A 20,137-nucleotide genomic window follows, 5' to 3' on the forward strand; every position below is an offset into this window, starting at 1 on the left:
ATTACATATATTAATTCGTTAAACGCAGTAAAAAAAAATTATCTCTTTTTATAATTTAGAGTTAAAAGTTGAATATAAATTTGTTCCTAAAAATTAAAATTTCTTGCTGTAATTGTAAAGACTACATTCAGTGTAGGCCATAATATGCCGTAATGTCGAATCGTATAGCCCAACATTTAATTGTCTCCAATTTCGCGATACGGATAATTAAAGCGTTAATGATAATTCTTTACAATATGTTTGACCGTCGATGGGAAACCACATTCGTTACACAATTCGTCGTTTTTCCACGACATTTTCGTTTAGCTCCACGCTGTGCACATTCGCCTGCACACAGAGAGACGGGCGAAGATATCCCGAGGCGGTATCCTTGTTAGGACATCCGTCCTGTCAAAACGTCCAGAGGACACATCGGAGCAATTGAATTACGATCATCCCCAGGGCGAGTTCCGACCGTAACCAATAATTCCATTATCCATTAGTATTGGGTCGCGGCAATTTCCTTCGCCGACCGAGGAAGGCATCGGACGCCACCGCGCGCCGTCGCCGCCGCGACGTACGTGGCAACCGATCTTCCGGCGAAATACAGAGACTGATCGGAAAACGGATAGATTCCCGGCACACGTTCGTATCGACGCGCGCGAGATGGACAGATCCGTGACGCGATCGCAAATATCATTTTATCCATAATAGAACGTCGTCGCGTCATTTATCGGCGCCTGGCACGTCATACTTTCGCTGTTATCTAAAAATGATTCCTTCTATCACAATTTTCTGTAATTCGATATAATACGGTGGTATATTCGTTTTTTTTTGCACTTATCATCTTTGAAATCCTTCGAATCAATTCGTAAAAAGCATAAAACAAATGTAACAATGTTTTATAACGGTAGGGCAAATTGAAGATCCGCGCTAAATCCAAGCGTGAAATTGAAATCTGAAACATCTCTTCATCATGTTCAATCAGTCGTGATAACATTCATGTGGAAACCACTCTACAAAAATACCGTCCCAAATTATGTACCTCCAGTACCTCGGTAGCAAAATCATATTCACGTAATTCTTTGCGACTCTTCATCGCAGGTTATCTGGTTATCGCCGCTGTATTTATGTCTTGCGCAAATCGCGCCTGATAAGAGATAACATCGCTTACTTAGAAACTGCCGACTTTGCTCGTATCGGCCATAATTACCTTTGTGCGCCATTACCCGTCGTCCTGCGTCAGTTATTGCGTCACGTATCCGAATATTTATTTGTCTGGGCCAAATTCACTGTCAGAGCCAATCGTGAGGATCGATAGCGCGATCGCGAATTCGATTGAACGCGACGCGAAATCGCCGTCCTAGCGGGGCCCTTCGTCCTCGCGAGCGACGCTTTCGTTTGATTTTCGGGGGACGCGAATCGATTCTCATTGCCGTGCACGAGGTCTCATTTCGCCCATGCTCGGATGCTGACTGGAGCATCGGGACGCGTACAAGGCCGGCCAAGGGCCCCAACAGGATATCAGAAGAATAGAAAGGACCTACCGGCATGCGCACCGATGGAGGGGGCAATTTTTATACGAACCCCCACTTTATATTCTGTCGTCCTCTTTTTCTCTTTCCTTCTCTTCCATTTTCTCTCTCCGCCCTTATTTCCCTCTTTCTTCCTCTCCGAGAACACCCTTCGTCGTCGGGTTTTTCTCGCGGGGTCGAAGAGTTTTTCGAGTTAACCCCGACATGTTCCACTACCGTGCGTTTCGTTCGGCTCCGTACAAAGGATCCAAAATGGCGCTTAGTGCGTAGGTCGTTTTTTCTCTCGTACAGGGCCTTTCCACCCTGTCGTGTGTGTGCGCGCACGTCGTGAAAAAACAAGACCGACTAGAATCCGTTTGTGCGAGCGAGCTAGATTCGAGAAAGACCAATGGTAAGATCTGAAGGTCCATCGACCTCGCTCTCACAATTGGATCGATTTTTTTATTTCGCCGTAGGTTTTCTCAAATTTCTTTAGCTACCTTTTTCGATCTAAGGGCCTCCCCCCGTATATCTTCGATATCACAAACGGTACCTCTAACGGGTTTTCTCTTTTCAAGCGAAATAGAGGCTGAACGTTTTTTTTAACCGTCATTGACCTTGTTCTGAAGAGTGAGGGTGCGTTAAACTGGATGACCACACAGGTAATTTTCTGAGATTTCGAATTATGTCTCATAAATTTTTTATAGAATGTTGATTTCATTGAAACTTCATTTTAAGAATGTTAATATTGAGATGAAGCAAATGAAAATAATCTTTTTGTACACAGAATAACAGTCCGAATAGAGTCTATAATTATGTCTTGTAAATATTGCAGAATATTAAGAAAGAAGGACTAAGAAGCACTAAGTTAGTACTTGCTATTTTATATCCTTACTAATCCCATTTTTATGAATGGTGATATTAAAATATGCATGACTGCAAATTATTTTCTTGGATTCCAACGATATCGAGATAAATGCTGCAATTACATTACGTGCATGAATATCTAATTTAGGGATGTCTAATTTAGGGTACATAACAAATATGTTGATCTCGTTCTCTTAAAAACAATAGAGTACGTACAAATCTGTTATGACTGTTAAATACTCTCTTGGATTTAAAATTGCACATTCAGACTAATTTTCTTTTACACCTCTCACATATATGAAATATGAATTATTTAGAACCAGCATATGATCAATTTAATACTTAATAAAACAAAAAATATAGAAGGGGTTTGATAATAACCTCGCCACATATTGTCATTCGAAATTCTTCCTGCCATGATTCACCCCATAGGGTAAACCTCTTTTATGTTCCATACATCGCACGAACTCTTACGGAACAGTGCCGTCCTCGGAAAGTGAAACGTATCGCCAAGACGTACCAAAATATCAGCTCGATCTCAAGCCGAGCGCCGAGCTACGAGAATGTGTCCCGAACAAACGGGTGAAATCAGTGACCACATTGGATATCAGAAAGGCCTCGGGGAGATCGGAGTCGGTAGAAAACTACGTTCCACTGTTCCGCGCTCGGCGGCCAGACGGTTATGAGAAATATGAAATCTGGTTCTCACGGATTCTGAATGGGGTACAGGCCGTCTCTCTCCCGCGTAGACGCTCGTCATCTCGCTCGCTCTCGCGATCCATCGCTCCACATGCGTATCGTGGGAGGATCTCGAGACCCGCGGGTCGCCCTTTGTGAGCCCGCCAGCAGGACATTGTCCATTGAGAGAACGGGCAAACAGGTCCTAGAGAGAGAGTTGACCTGTCCCTCCCGTCCCTTTCATTTCGCGCTCCTTTCAAGAAAAACCCCTTTCCCCGATTTCTCGATCAAAATAAATCATATAGGCATACAGTTATGTGTATCCGCGAACATACAGCTGCGTCGCTTCTTGACATGCGGCGCAGCTTGGACATCGCGGATTTCGTATGCGCGTCTGCCCTCGTCCCGTCGTGCCCCCGCCGTGTTTTCCAGGGTATTTCTCAGGCGCGCATGGCCATGCGTGGCCTTTAATGCGGCGCACGATGCGTTATTTCACCTTTCGTGAGACTCAGCTTCGACGTTTCTCGCATCTCCGTGGACTCCTGGGAACTTCGTCGCCATCGCGTCTCCAATCGCCGCCGCAATCGTTTTCACAACTGTGCCGCGGCTTTATAGCAGACGTGGGAAGACGATCGGCGATACGGAACGAAAAAATTTCGCGATTTCGGTTTCAAAATTCCGCACGGTTTCATTTCAGCGCTTATACAAACGGGCGATGATGATTGATTAAGAAGAAATCATTAAGGATATTATATGATGATATTATTACGCATTTTTATTTTTTAATCATACACAGGAGGTCTGAGATTATTTTAAATTAATCTGATAAATTAATGTCAAGTAGAATTTGCGTCGGGAATAATCGTTAAAATCCGATAGGCCGATGCCGACGTGACACCGCGTGACACCCCATTCAACTATAGGACCGCGGACATGTTTTTCGTCCAATGATGATGAAACCACGCACCGATGGTTCGCTTCCATGTTGGCCCACCGTGCCCGACAATGGCGGAAAAACAAACGGCGGGCAACGAGAGCGGCAACGAGGATCGCCAATGGGAAACGCGACGGAACGCAAAGCGCGCAAAGCCGCGCGCCGTGGCTTTGTATTGTCCGGCACTGTGGTTTCTCCCTTTTCCTCTCCCACATCCTCTCTCATCTCTGCTTTCTCTCTTGCTCTTGCTGGTTAATTAGAAAGTTCCGCGGTAAAGAGACGAAAGAGGGAAGCAGGGAGGGGGCGGCGGGCGTAGGGAACGGCGGAGGCTGGGGTTTCGTTGTTACATTATTCAAAACGTCCCCCCCCCCCCGCGACGAAACTCCGCACTGTGCTACCGCAAAACATCCGAATGCGAACTTTTGACAACGCGCGAAGTGCCGAAGCGTGTCACGCGAAATAATTAACGATCGCGCGAGTTTTCTCGGGCGAGAATTAATGCGCGCGTGGTTCGCGAAGCTCACCGTAATTTTCGAATTGTGCGTCTCCGACGCGTCGTCGCGCGGAGATGCTATAGTTGCGAACGCCATACAACGACCGCCTCGATACGCGAAGTGCAAATTTATTCGCGGCACGACACTTCGCGACTGACGAACGAATTTTGTGTTTGTAACTTTCCGTACCCGCGATTACTAGATCAAAATTACTATATATTATTTATTTTAACGCTGTGAAACGATATTACTTCTTCAGAAAGATTACATGTGTTAAATATCTGGGCTGCATCTCTTTCGTGTTATTTTGCCTGTTATTCTACAAGAATTTGCAATTCTGGAACTTCTTATGTATATTATCTGATTATTGAAATTAATTAAAAAAGATAAGATTAAAATTATATCAAAATACTTATTGACAATAAGTTAAGATTTGTAGCAAATTTTATTAGTGTAAAAATAACATTTATCATGTTACGATGATTATACAGTGCACAATACATCTCAATAATTTTCTCAATAATTTTGCCGATTATTGATAACTGCAATTGGCGCTAACGGATGCGTAAGAAACCGTGACCCCAATTTTTTTTTTTTTTTTATAATAGTCCCACGTCCGGGGCCTCCTGCTGACCCATCTCGCAATTGGTCCGGTCCCGTAACAATGGACTCTCCTCGGCCAGTCCTTCACGCGTTTTCCTCTCTCCTTGTCTCGATCGCGCTTACTAAAAATCGAGAACCCCGCCGTGCAATTCTACGTCTCGCGACCAATCGAAAGCCCTCGCGTTTCAAAGCTGACGCTTTTTCCACGTTTTATTCCGCCTTCGAGCCGTCGAGCAATGGCCGGACGTGATTTCTCGCGCCACCTTTTGTTTCGCCGCTTTGCCTCGGTCTCGTCTTTTTGACCATTACGTCGCTCCTTTATGTCGCCCATTATCGCCTCGTCAAAGCAAATATCCGATCTGGCTCGACGACCCGAAAATCACGTTCGACGGCGTCATTTCCCCTTCCGGTATTCGATGACATATTCCTTACGCTATAGATCAAAGAAATCCTGATACTCGAATGTGATTTCTTTAAATTTAACGCGGATAAATGCGTCTATGCGCTTACAATAAGAATACAGAATATTAAAAAAAAAATGTTAATGACCGCGTCTTGTTTTAAACTTGTTAATAAGATAATGCATAGTCAAGACTTTGGGGAACGAAATATTTAATGAGCTTGATCTTATTTCTATTTAAGTATATAATCCCGAAACTTATATTCGATGTTGTGTTATATTAATGCTGATTAGCTGAGTAGCAAAGATTTTCAAGGAAAGACCATAATGCGAATGTATTAATAGATAACATTTATTAGTAATATTATAATTTGCACTAATTCTAGCGCATTGTAACATAAATAAGAGAACGTAATGTCGAAAAGATGCTTAATGTTTATCAGCTACGGATTGCACGTGCGAGATTAAGAATTAGTAGTAACGTCGAGCAACCCCATCGCATTGTTGTTTCCTTACAGCGATCTTACTGCGCGGAAACATTAAGAGCGTGGGGACAATTTCGGAGAAACTCGGCTGTGCTTCAGACACTTCCTCGGTAAATACGACTTCCTCAAGGTCCAACCGACGCGCCTAGGAGGCAACGAACCCGCCAGGTATCGAACGCATACGCCTCGCGTGAAAAGTAATGTTCAAGGACGCGTCATTATGCGGGAGATCCTTTTTCCTCCCTTTTAATTACGCGCTTCCGGCACTCCGGAACAGCTCCGCGAGTGTTCCCATTAAGAAGCGGGAAAGTAGCTCTCTGGCCGAAGTTTCTGCGGGGCCAACGCTCGCCGTGGGGCCGAAGGCGAGAGAGTATAGAGAAAGAAAGAGAGAGAGAGAGAGAGAGAGAGAGAGAGAGAGAGAGAGAAAGAGAGCGCATAACTAGATCCAACCTCGAACCCGACACGACGAGTCCAAGGGAATATCTATAAAAGCACCACAATCCTCCCTATTCCCCTGAACTTGGTCTCCAACATGTCGTATTTATAGAATGCCGCGAGACGCCGTGTATATATGCACCACGTGGTTTACATACGCGCGCCGGTCGTGGAGGATTAGATTATAACGGGTGGCCACACGAGAAAGGAAATCCCCGTATCGGTAGCCTAAGAGAGCTTTGACACGTGCTTTGACACACAATATAAATTACCATTCTGCTTAATGATGCTTATTATAAAAACAGGCAAATCGTAGTTGGTCCTGTGGGAAACGTAAATCTTTCCCAAATTTCTTGTTATATAATTTTGAATTTGAATTTGATTTTCTATAATTAATTTTCTTTATTTGTTAACTGAAATAAAGCATAGCAAATTAAAAATTGTTATAAAAAAATTATTTTACTTATGAGTTCTTAAAGTACTTCTCGCAATGAATAACGTATGACACGCTTTTCCGAAAGACAATAAACAATTAAACTACTGCGTGATAGCTATTCTATATACGTTCATGCGATGACAATGACGATGGGGAATAGATAAAAAATCTTAATTAGATTTGACTCAGTGACGAATTCACTTGTGAACCGGTCAGATCAGATTGCTTCAATTTCTCGGCTTGGGAGGGAGACACGCCGAAGTGACCCTTGTCAGGTGACCTACGAGGTGTCGTCGATGATCGCCGGAAAGGGGACCGACCACCTTGTACTTCCTAAGTGGAAGGAGGCGCTTCGTAGTGACCCTTGGTCAGGTAGCCGGTGGAGAGTCGGTCCATCCCCTCTTCCTGCTTACCGACAAGTGAACGGCCGACAAAGCGTATAATAATACGAGCAGATTATCGTTTCGAAAGGTGTTCGCACCTCGGGAGGAGGGTCTCGGACAATGGTGGACAATGGACCAGGAAACCGACACCGCAAACAACATAAATTTTCCTCGCAGCGCCTTCTCGTCGCGCGGACAGTCTCGACTTACCGAGGACGGACACCTCCGTGCCCTTCTTCTTTTTTTTACGCGGCAACTCGATGCTCCCCGGTGCTTTTCTTCGGGGCGACCGTCTTTCTCGCGCGACAAGACCGGCCGGCCACCGTCGACGCGCTTGTAAATCCATTATTTTGAATAAAAGTCGAAAAACGACACGATCCTCTTCAAAGTCTATTCTGTCCCCCATAGAATCGCTATTTGAGGGGACAAAATATTTTCGCTTGTGGACGACATTAAGACGATGAACGGGGATTTATCTGCGATGCATACATAGATCATCTGCAAACCATTTCTCCCTTTTCTCTTAATCCCCTAAGTATTTAATCTCTTTAATGAGATACTTTCCGTTTCTCAATGAATATCTCAATAAAAGTTCAAATCAGCATTAAAGATTTTTTTGAACACTTCGCATATCGTCAACATTTCTTAACTATCAGGCGAGTTTACAAGCTCCAACTATTTCTTTTTACCTCGCACAAAGTATATGAATATAAAATCAATGTAAGAAGAGCGATTTCTCGAATAACGTAGCTTAGTCGATTCATTGCGCATCACAGATTTACTAGTTTCCAAAATATCGATCGTATTCTATGTTTATCATTTATATTCGCATTCGTCATGAAAAGATGACTGTTCGCGCGCGGTTTCGCGATCTTAACCCCCTTTTTAAGGGTGGGAGTACCACGAAGGCCAATAAGCCCGGACGAAGAGTCTCGCGAACGAACCAGACGACATCGTATTTCAGCCGAAATTGCCCACCAGCAGATTGGATGGACGATATACAGCCCCGTTGTTACCGAGTTCGGCGAAGACGTGGAGAAACTGTATCGACGTCGTCTGTCCTAGCAGTAGAACCAGGAGGATTGAAGGAGAGTCCGATGAGTAATTAATGCCTGTCCCATGTAGTCTGCCCCATTTTCCCCTGGTAACTGGTTCGATGCTCCGTATCGGAAACGTAGTTTTCCGTCCTGCATTGTTTCACCTCACCGCCAGTTTCTTTTTGGCGTATCTAATCGCGATAATTAATGTGGCGCAAGCTAGGCGAGCTTGCTTTGCAAAAGATCGAACAAGGAGCTTTATTAATTTTCGCGTACCATATGGTATCATATCTGCTAATTTTAATAGCCCGACTAACTAAAATTCGTGAAGTGAGAAAATATTTAAAGTACTTCATCATCAGCGTTTATTCTTATTTAATTTTGTTCATCTCGCTATTCTTACGCGGGTAGTTCTATATTTTTGTGTTTAAGGAAAACCGTTTCTTTCTTATTCACTATTTTATTCACCATCTCGTACTCCATCTTATAATCTATATTGTAATTTAAATTTGCGAAAGCTTTTTTCTCATAACAATTATATGTGGAAAAATTGTTTTTCTTGTTTTGCTTAAGTGAGAAAAGGCTTATCGGAGCAAGTGTTAACATTCAGTAGCGAACGTCAATGCGACATCAGACAGTGATGATAAGTGGTGCCATCTCGATGTCGGGCCCCGAACCGATTGATTTCTCGAATGCATTATTAATTAAAATGTATTAATGAGAATATCATATCATTAATTCCAAGTGACATTCTCATATCAGTTATACTGCGATAAATCAATAATATATAATACCTCTATTTAATTTCTTTTATTAACCTGATATACATGATATATGCCATTGAATTATTTATTTATCAAATATAATAAGTTTCTCTCTCAGTATTAAATAATATAATTTTTGCTTAGAAACTTCGATTCGATTAATGCAAAAATTCTCACATGCGAATATCGATAATGCTACCAAGACGTTTTGCTTGACTAACAATAAGTATAACTAACTCAAAATTGGCACCTTTTATCGTTACAAATATCACATCTATCTACGACATGCGTCTTCTCCGCAAAGCAAGCTCGCAAGCTGTTTCTTCAATCGGCGTCATAGTGCATAAAAAATCGAAAGTGCCTTCGCCTTACCTGGTCGCGTGCTGGATCCCGATGCAAAGGCGAAGGAGGGGAAAGCATGAAGAAGAGGGCTCGTGAGAGGGAGACTAAAGGAAAGGGTTCGCCACGCGCCCGGCGCCCTAAAGGTTAATCTAGAAAATCAAATCAAAGCGGTTTTTTGGTCGAGGGACTTGCTGAAGACGCGCTAGAGGAGTAAGAGGAGAGGACGGAGCCGTAAGAGGACGGGAGGGTGACGCGAGAGAAAGGAGACGCGAGGAGGAGACGAAGGGCTTCCGACGGGCCGCGCATCAAAGACAATATTCAACACGTACGCCGCGCCGTACGCAAAAGGCGCATATGCCGCGCACGTGCCGGCGGGGGGGCAAAGCTTTAGCGCTCTGTTTGCTAAATAACATCCTCGGGAGTACCTCGAGACTAGATACGGGGCGAGCAAGAAACCCTTCTCGCGGGTCAGCGAGTGTAATTGCGCGCTTATTAACCTTTGCCGCGTCTACCTATCAACAGAAGAACTTCGCTTTAAATTAACATAATTAACTTTCGTGCATTTTCGAACTACTTCTGCAAACTACTTCATAGACAAAATATTCTAGGCATAGTTATCCATTTTCTGAATAATTATCATTTTTATAATTGCAAAAAAAATAAAATAATTTTTACCTTATTTAAAGTAAGCAGTATATATAGAAGAATAGAATTTTTGCGTTGTAATTTTAAAGCAGAAAAATAAACGCTGGCATAAGTCGGCGGTCTGATTGCGCGATGATCATCGTTCATGACAAACCGCAAACGCGAATGGACAAAGCGCGTGGCCAGTTGAAGAACTTTTCGATGACGAGTGACTATGCGGGCTGGTCAGTTAATTGATCATTCGGCTTCTAACACTTGAAGGCTTATTGCGTTGTTGCAATACCTACGGCAACTCTATTGACTATGACATTATGTGGTTATCGTGGTCGAAGACAAAACGCGAGTGGTGGATGATTTATAGCATTAGATTGCAGTGATATCTTGTTATTCAGAATTTACGAAAGACGTACATACGGTATAAAATGACGACCTTAACGTCACCTCGACGTTGGCAGTGATATATAATTTCGCATTCGGAAGAATACATCGGGCTGATTTCTCATTGCCGCTGTTTAAGAAGCGAATATGCATGTATATAATGACGAGCTCGTACATTATCTCCACGTAGAACACGTAGCATACGGAGCATTAATGAAAGTTTCTAGTATCAGCGATACGTAAGCGAGTATATTTTTCATATCGCATTTGAAATCACGTTCACAACTAAATTCTAACAAATTAGCGTATCGAGGGATCGAGGGAATCTACGTATCAACGCGTCTATATTTAAATCACAGTCAAATTAATTTTTCACCATATATTAATGATTTTTATTTTCAGATATCTTATTAGTTTCATCGTGTTTATCTTCCCAGTAATTTCCGCTAGATTTTCGCTTCGAAACGTTCAACATTTCTCGCGACGGTCACCGACGTTAACTCCGCGAGTTTCGGCTGACCAGATAGCTCGTACACACACGTTTCTTTTGCCTGGCGCGTCGTTATGGGAAGGTGATCGTACGATAGGATATGATACTTGCCGTTCGACGAACGTAAGTAAATGCGCGATCTATTTGCCGCCGCCTGTCTATACGTATGCACGTCGGAGGGAACACGGGTTAGCGGGGAGACGGGTAATCAAAGTGTAGACACGCGACACATCGTTTCGAGAGAGAAAATAATGATGCGTTGGCAAACACGGATTTAAACTAGAAACGACGGTTTCTTGAGACTTGAGACGTGAACGCGATGGTACGCCCAATGGCTGCAAAGTCTGCCGCATTTTCTTTAATTACCGCGTGATCGAATTTTCATGGCATGCATTCCGATAACTTTTACCGCTAGTCGACAGATCTGTCCGCGATTTGATTGTAAAAAAGGAAACAAGGTCTCATTTAACGCCAACGGAAACTCACCTTAACGCGAACGATGGACGATACCATTCGCGTCATCATCGATTCACCGGGTATCAAGTAAGCTGCGGCAGAACGAGGTGAAGCACATCCGTCATCATCATCGTATCTACGTTCACGAGGCCGTCACTTCGTTGTCAGCCGTCAAGTAGTTGGCCGAGAAGTAGACAGGACTGTCTTAGTTATCGCGAGAAGAACAGCAGTCCTTTCTCGGCATCGTATTCTAGAGGTCGATTCAAATTAAAGAGAAATTGATCTCGATTTTGCCCGAAATATATGTCATAAATATGGCCATTAATTGGCTTCAAGGGGATCGACACTGTCACTGTTCCTCATTAATTTCGCCTCAAGGTGGCAGATACGCAAACTCGCGAATTCGCGATCTTGTCCATCGCGTTGCTGTCATCTTTCTCCTCCTAATCGCGACGATCGATCGTCGCGCGCTGTTATCGGTCCTCTCCGTCTTAGAAACCATGGCCGTTACGTTGCTCGTCGTCACTCATCACGGAATCAACGTGGCCCATTGATCTATCGATCGCTACGCTACCCTGTGACGAAGATCAACCAGTAAGGAGTAATCGGGACGATATGAGGGGATAATCGGTGCCGGAGAAATATTCCGGTATCTTTTCGCGGCGGCGTCATCGCGCGAACTAAAGAATATCGCAGTTGTAATTAAGAAAACGGAGCCGCCGCCGCCGCCGTCGCCGGCGTCGCCGCCGTTCCGTAGAGGCGAGGGGGTGTCTCGCGGACGTCGCGGGGGCGGGTGTTGCCGACGAGGGGTAGCAGTCGCGGGGGTGGAAAAGTCTGTGAAAAACGCGCGCATGACAATGCCGCCCTTTCTAGCCCACCCCGCGTCGTCACCTTCTCCTCCTCCTTCTCCTCTTCCTCCTTCTCCTCCTCCTGCACCTCTACCTCCTGCTTCTCTCCGACTCCTTCTCCACCACCTTCGCCGCCTCCACTCTCCTCGCCTGGTGGGGACTGTCGCGGACTAATTAAAAATTCAGCCGACGAGTTACCCGAAGACGTTGGCCTTCCATCCCTCTTTTCCCTCTTTCGCTCTCGTTCGACCTCTTCTTCTCCCCCTAGTTCATTCACTCACACACACACTTTCTCTTTCTCCTTGTACCCCATACTTCTCTCTTTCTCTCTCTCTCGTTCTCTTTCCTTCCCTCCTTCTGTCTCTCTCGCACTTAACTTTCTCGCGCTTTTCGTAGCTTTTTTACCTTCTCTCCGTCCTCGGCCACGCGACCGCCGATCCTTTTCACTTTTTTTTTGTTGCACCACGCCACGAGGAACGGCCGCGCGCTTACCTCATCGACAGGTTGCCCTCTTGATCGAGACGCGGATGCTTTTTTGCAAGGAAACGGAGTTAATTACCGGATCGCGACCGGGACACCGACCCGATGCGGAAGACTTGTATTATGACTACCGCATTCAATTCTTTTCCCCCAGAAAGCATCGCTTGCCAAGAAATTAATCGCGAGGGGGATCTGATTTTGAAGTTTCGCTTTATTTTTACCAGAGCGCACCGATGACGTACAACGCCAATGAACCGAGACGGATCATAAAATGATTAGGATCGAAGTAGAGCGTGCCGGACTTGCGTGACTCGATTTTAAAACGATTTACGACGATCCGATCACGGATCACCGTGCGGAAGGATTTGCTGGCCGCCGACGAGCGCCGAGAGTTTCTCGTTACAAATGGCACGAATTTGTCGGCGGCGGTTAACAACCAGGAGAGAGATTGCTTTTGATCTGCTCTCGGAGAAAACTTAAAATCGAGTTACGTCAACATAAGCGATTGGATCCGCAAGTAATTATGCTTCTGATTAACGATCTTGTCTACACACATTGATACGAAAAATTAATATTAAAATTTTCCGAAAAGAATGCAGAACATCTCAATACACGAGAAATATGAAATTTCTTACGATAAACCAAAAACACTTTATTTTACTGTTTTTTCTAATATGGTAACATAAAAATTTGACGCATACACAATAAGTGTAAAATCTATAATAAAATGAAAAATACTAACTTATGAAAAGTATATGTTTATTGAAAGAAATCTTTTTGAAACAACGATTGCGTTTCAAATATTTATGTTTTTGATCAAGTTTTCCGTCGTTTTTGTTTGTTTGTTTGTTTGTTTGTTTTTTAAATTATTCATAAAGTTATCTACGGAGTGATGAAATCGATCTAGTTATCTGGTCTTCTTGTAGGTAGACATTTATCAAAAATACAATTATGTTCTAATTATCGAAAACACTTAGTTATCTTGGTCGTCAAATTGGACAAATAGAGAAAACGTACGAGCGTACACGGTCAAATCTAATCTAATCACATACCATTGGTTGACACACCATTAGACTAAGATAAATTTGAAACATTCTAAAGTATGGTGGCTTTATGATTTTAATAATTTCGTTGTCTCGTTTCATCCAACCGCGTGGCACAATAAACACGCTCATAAACGCGGTACACGATTTCGAGCGCATCGTCTTCGCAAACGTGATAAATATCACGCATTTAGCGTGTGTCTAATCGCGTGTTTTCGCACCATCGGCCGCCACAAAAAAAGTGTTTTGTTTCCGTATCAGTTAAATCCATAGTGATCCGCAAAGTGGCCAATGATTTCGGATTGTATTATAATCGGCTTTAGCGCTTTTGCCCAAAAATTACATCGGCCATGTAAACACGAAAGAAAGAGCTCGTATCGGTCGACGGGCAGGTCGACGGATAATATTTCGTGGCAATGTGTTTTTTTTTGTTATTGTCGTCACTCACCTTGCGCGATCCTGACCGCGGGCATTTTGATCCTCATGGTGGCGTTCGCGATTTTCGACTCTCGTCACGAAACACTTGTCTCTTGAAGAACGAGCTTCAGCTCCGGTCGTCCAGGACGGAAAAGGGGTTGCAGTTGCCGTTGCAGTTGTTGTTTGCTGGGACCAAGGGCCAGTTCTTCCGGTCACCTGGATCACATCCGCGGGAACGAGATGAGGAAGGAGGAAGCGACAAGCGCACGTCGGTGACAGAACAACAGGACAAAGAACCCGATCCCGATCTCGGCCGTCGTCACGCTTCCGCCCTCCTCCCTCTCACCTCCGCCGCGTGTTTTCGCCCTCCGCGAGAGGGTCCATCCGATTTTTCCCGAGATATCGAAACACTGTCTTCCCGTCCTTCTTATTTCTAGGGACACGCCGCGTCCGGTTCTCTCTATCTCTATCACGATTCGCGCTCTCTTCTGGGATATCTTATTCGATACGTCTCGCGCACCTGGGCACCGCAACCTGGACACTTCTTCGTCAACTAATATCGGTCCTCATGGTCCTCAATGGCCGCATTCTTTCGCGGCTGATGCACTGCGTTCACCACCGCGAGAAATACGCGCGACATATATGACACCGCGACTCCGCGAACGATAGTGTCAATATCAGGTTGACCGAGCGACTAACTGACCGGAACACGATCGGCCGCGCACAGGTGCGGGATAACGTTTACGCGCCCGTCCGGCGGGAATGCTGGCGCTTTCCCGATTGACAGTACTTCTGCGCGTCGACTCGCCGCCAGCCGATTTCCCTGCGGCACCTGCAGAGCACCGATGTTGCGCCGACACGCGACAACAACCGCAGGAACTTTTGATCGCAACCGAACGCGGTGGTTCGTCGCCGCGGTCAGAGTTCACAGTCACGGTGGGACTCCCGCGGCGAATTCACGATATCCCAGAATTGCTCCTCTCTCGTTGACTGTTCGCTCACTTCTGTCACCTTCGCGAAATGGCGAAAAGTGAATAGGAAAAAAAAAAAGGAAAATATAAACAAGTCCAAAAGCGTCGCGCCGCGAGTGTCGCGCAGAGTGTCGCGGCGCGATGTTTCACGCGGGTTCGATGAACCGCAGTTCCCCAGACGGTCGTCGTCTGGCGGTATCCTCGAATCCTTCGACGTCTCTCTCTCTCTCTCTCTCTCTCTCTCCTCTCCGTAGCTTCGTTTCAGTGTTACTTTCTTTTCTATTTTTAATTGCCGGCAATCGGCGTGGCGCACCCGCGGTCCCTGGACCGATCACGATGACGCGACGTCGACGACGACGTGCAACGACACCGCGTCCTCGTTGACGTACGACCTCGACGGGCTGGTGCGGCCGGGTGCGGCTGTCTGGTGCGGCGGCCTAGTGCCGACGGCGCGGGTGCTGGATGCCTGATGCCGGCGTGGACCAGAGCGACGACGGTCCAGCATGGGTCGTATCGCCGAGTGGACTGTGCCGGACTGTGCGCGCCTCTAGTCGTGTGCCGTACGAGGCCTGGTGTGTGTCGGGCACTGCGCTCGCTTCGGACGCGTTCGGTTCGCCTCGGCGCCGAGGCCGGACACCCCACGCGCTCTCGGGGTAGTTTTCACCCCCCGTGGTGGGGGTAACGCTTCCTCTCTCTTTCTCTCCCTATCTCTCGTTCTCTCTCCCCCTTCCTACGTCGCGCGCGCTCCCTTTCTACACCTCCTCCCCAGTTCTTCTCCCTCGCTTTCGCTCTCTCTCCCTTCCACTCGCGAGCGTTTGTGTAGCCGCGAGTACACCTACGGGGTCCGCACATACACACGCCCGCGCGCTCGTTTCTCTCCGTTTAACGTTGGCCATCCAGATCCGCTTCTCTCTCTCTCTCTCTTGCCGTCTCCTCTCGCTCACTGATACCGGCGCCGGTGTTCGTCGTCCTTGTCGCGCGGGAGATAACCGCGCGAGGAGGGAGATCGCGTCTTCTCTCGCGCGGGTATCTCTAACGCGACGGATAGTAGGGGAAAGGCGCGCTTTTTCCAAAACGCAACCCTTCCTTCGCGTCGCGGCGCGAACGCGGCGGATACGATTTTTCCGGCGCGTTCCAACGGTCGCGAGGAGCCAACGGTTCTGCATCCGGCGCGAGAAAATCCGCCGTTGTACGGGATGCTCGGAAAACAAATGTGAAATACTATAGTTAAACCGATATTTTTATCGAATTTCGTATTTATTTAATCTGTTTTTGATAAGACAGTGACAATTTTACAATTTACTCATACTCTTGCAACTATCTTCGATGTTAAATAAATCCTTAATTAAGTTGCGATTTAAATATCTACAAGACTGCTTACAAATTTGACAAATACATTATTCGTGCTTCTGTTACAATCTTCTGATAAGACCGCCAGCCTTCACGACTGCTGACCAGGCGTTTAAGTTACCGCAGTAATATCCAAACGTATTAATGTTGTTTGGAGCGGTGCCAAGTTTTCGTTGCTGATCGTTGCCGCACTCGTTATACACCGACGATGAGTTTCTGTAGCAGAATTCCGGCGCGCGTGACAAATTGCTTCAAGTTACTTTTACTAACTACAGAAGACTTTTTGAAAGTTGCAAGTCCAATTATATTTTATCAAAGCACGAAAGACAGAAGTTCTATGTATAAAATTTACTTCAATATCATTGATTTAAAAACTTAATTATAAATATAACGCATAACACATTTGATGTTAATAGAAGATGTTAATTAATCTTTTGGCAAAATAGGTCATGCTTTCTCTGATCACGACACGAAATAAAAAAAAACTAAAAAATTTGAACAAAAATTTGAATAAAAAAAAAGATCCAGATATAAATATATAATATAATAATAAATTTATATTTTCTAGTATTCGAAACTGTGTACCGTAGAATGAAGAAAAAACGGCGCCCCGAGCATCAAGCGCGCGACGCGAAATGGTGCTAAATGCACGGGTCGCAGCCAGATTTACGAACCGATCGTAGCGCGATGCACGCTCGTCGTCTCTCGAACTCGCCGTAAACACACGGCGTCGAATCACAGAGAAAGCGGAGAGGAGCACACAGAAGTACCTGCTCTCTCACATTAATTATTCCGCGACTAAAACCCCTCATTCTACTTGTGGGATCGATATCCGCGACGCGGATCTTTCCACGTCGGGATTACTCGCTGGAGGATCTCGATCCTGCGACCAGGCGAGCGGGATAAGATGCGGAACTGAGGTAGGAAGATAGCAGAGAAAAGAGAGAGCGAGAGAAGGAGAGGAGAATGGAAAGAGACGCAAACGTGGCGAAGAACCTCGCATTATCCTGGATGCGAGACGTTCATCCGTCTACAAAGAGACACGGCGGTCGCGATAGGAAGTTCGAAGTTTCAAAGGAAGCGTGTACAGCTTACGTCATACGTATGCGCATTCGTGTATCTTACGTATTACGTATATGTCGTGTCTCTCTCTCTCTCTCTCTCTCTCTCTCTCATCTCCGATTCGTGGTGACGGACCGCGCGATAGGATGCGCCCTTTAATTTTCCGTCGAGGTAAGGAGGGCGATCTCTTTTCTACTTTCCTCGAGTCGTGTGGCGAAGAGGGGGCAGGAGGGGAGAAAAGGGTGCCGAAAACGCTTCCCAGGCCTCAAACGCAGCCTGTCCTCGGTCTGTTTCTCGGTGGAGGCGTCTCTGAAGTGACTTTTAACAATCCCCAAAAAATTATCTAGTGCTGGCCTTAAGCGTTTCGGGCCTCCTGGACAGTGTTTCGTGGGCCCGTCCAGCGTATCTCGACCAGCCAATCTGGAAAAGGGCGAGAAAGGTTTTCGAGAATTTAATTTATTTTTCGATTAGCCTCATGAATTCTTCTTCTCTTTTCCATTTCACAAACTATCTTAACTGTTTACTGATAAATATAACAAAAAAGTCTGTTAGAATTTTCCTGCGCAAAAAGAAAGAGGGAGATGGAATAGCTTCAATCTTAAAAAGTCTGATTGCAGGCAAAAAAAATTCACTCTTCGTTTTATACAAATGATTTGACCAAATTATTTATTATAAACTTTTTTAAACGAAAACGGGTCAGAGATTACTCCGAAGAATCGCAGTGCAAATTTTTCTATTCATTAAGCAACATGGTCAATGCGGCGGCATCGTGATCGCGCCTAATCGACTGATCTCGAGGTTCAAAAGAGAACTCGTTACTACTATTGCGATTGCCGAACGTATGTAGCGCAAAAAATAGAGATTTCACAATAAAGAGTAACGAATGCACGGCACGCGAATCACCAGTGTAAGTTTAAACCCGGCGAAGTGTTTCGAAGATTAATTCCGCGTTCTTTACGACGCGCTTGCATAAACGTCGCTTATTAGCGCTTATTTGAATCCATTACCTTTTCTCGTTTTCATTGAGATGACTTTGCAACGAATAGTTTTCAGAAACAATTTGTTATACTCGATCCAGGGAATTCATTCGCAGTTAAATTCACGGCAGGTGCATTTTGAAACTGATATACGATATGATATGTGATCATATACGCGATCATATACAATAATTTATTATTAAATGAACACGGAGCTGTGTGAGTGTATGAGCGCTAGAGAATGTCTCTCTCGGTTAGATTGCCCGCACTGGATGAATTAACGAATCCAGATCGCGCGAGGAAAGTTGCCGACGCGCAATTTAGCGAGTGCCTTTCGCGAAACATCGCGTCGAGAGGACCGCGCACATTTATACGATGCGCTCGCGAATTTATATGCGCCGCATCCAGTTTGTATATCTTATTTACGGCAGCGCTATAGATAGATAGTATCGCTCGTTCGGAATGCATAAGTTATCAAGCGGTTTATTACTAGCGCACACATTAGGATACACTTTGACTCGTCTTGCACCGGCAGAAGGAAAGAGAGAGAGAGAGAGAAAGAAAATGAAAAAAGGAGGGTGGGAAGGAGAGAGGGAGAGAGAGAGAGAGTGTGTGTGTGTGTGTGTGTCTGTGTGTGTGTGCACTCCAAGTGCACCTTGCACGTATCTCTAGAAAAGGCAGCGATCCGTTGACCCGTGTGAAATTCCCACATTCATTACCGTGAGGCCACTGTATTCCGGACGACCGCAAGTTCATAGAATTTTTCCGCGCTCTATGGCTCTCGGCTCACGCGTGTGTTTCTGCGATTCTCCTTCAGACCGCGCAGACAGCACGGTTCCTCAACAAGACGCTCCTTCCTTGGCCTGCAACGAAATAGGCGAATAGAAATGGATTGACAGAAAGCCCAGTTCCGGCAGATTATGAATGCCTCAAGTCTCTCCGACTTCGAAGTCGGAAATAATTCTGAAATGTTCAAGTTCCTTCTATATTTATCCCATTTTTTTATTATGACGTTTAAATTTTTAACAAGAAGTAGAACGTGAACGTTATATAACCAGAAGTATTCTACAAAATTTGATAACGCAACGATTACGTTATTAAAAAGTTACGTATATATTGACTAGGCATTGAGTGAACAATTTATCTACTAAATAATATCTAAATAATTTTTAGAGGTTTCTTCAACTAATTATGCGAGTCAATAACGTATAAAAATTAGTCTCTAATTTCAAGAATTAAACGTTTAATTTTATAGAACAAATTTTCTATCCATACAATATACAATTCTTTTTAATTCCTTTAATCTTTACAAAAGAATTATTCGCACTTGAGTTATTATATTTTCCGGAGCATTCTGAATCGGTTTTGTCGTGTGACGACACATGCCCCCGTACATTGGCGCGTTCATCTAGTTAAGTCAAACAATACCAACAGACCGCGATAATGTCCTCGTCACGCGCCCGCCGAAGTGTGTCGCCGATACGACGACCACCGGGTGATCTGTGATAGCATAATGGCACACGATTGCGAGATGTCGCGTCTTCTCGGGTCAGTTCTTTGCCGTAGCGTACAATAAAAAAATATTATTTTAGTTTCCTCGAGCTCTTAATCGTTTATACGATAAATATTTGCCGATCGAAAAAAGTATGAAAATATTTTTATATTTGAC

The 20,137-nt window shown here is 44.9% G+C and overlaps 1 protein-coding gene across 3 annotated transcripts in view; it reads right to left on the reverse strand.

Annotated features, from left to right (window-relative positions):
* Positions 1–20,137, reverse strand: part of Cph (BCL11 transcription factor chronophage) — a 154,481-nt gene that overhangs the window by 19,378 nt on the left and 114,966 nt on the right. The window contains exon 1 of one of the 3 annotated variants that reach the window (XM_077424083.1): positions 14,140–17,851. The exons of the other annotated variants lie outside the window; for them this stretch is intronic. Within the exon in view, the coding sequence (XP_077280209.1) occupies positions 14,140–14,176 (37 nt within the window). The 5' untranslated portion in view covers positions 14,177–17,851. Of the gene's footprint in view, positions 1–14,139; positions 17,852–20,137 lie in introns of those variants that run through there. 3 annotated transcript variants of the gene reach the window in all.

The sequence above is a fragment of the Temnothorax americanus genome, unplaced genomic scaffold (assembly GCF_048541705.1).
Source record: "Temnothorax americanus isolate GAGA-0224 unplaced genomic scaffold, ASM4854170v1 Scaffold8, whole genome shotgun sequence".
Classification (NCBI taxonomy): Eukaryota; Metazoa; Arthropoda; class Insecta; order Hymenoptera; family Formicidae; genus Temnothorax; species Temnothorax americanus.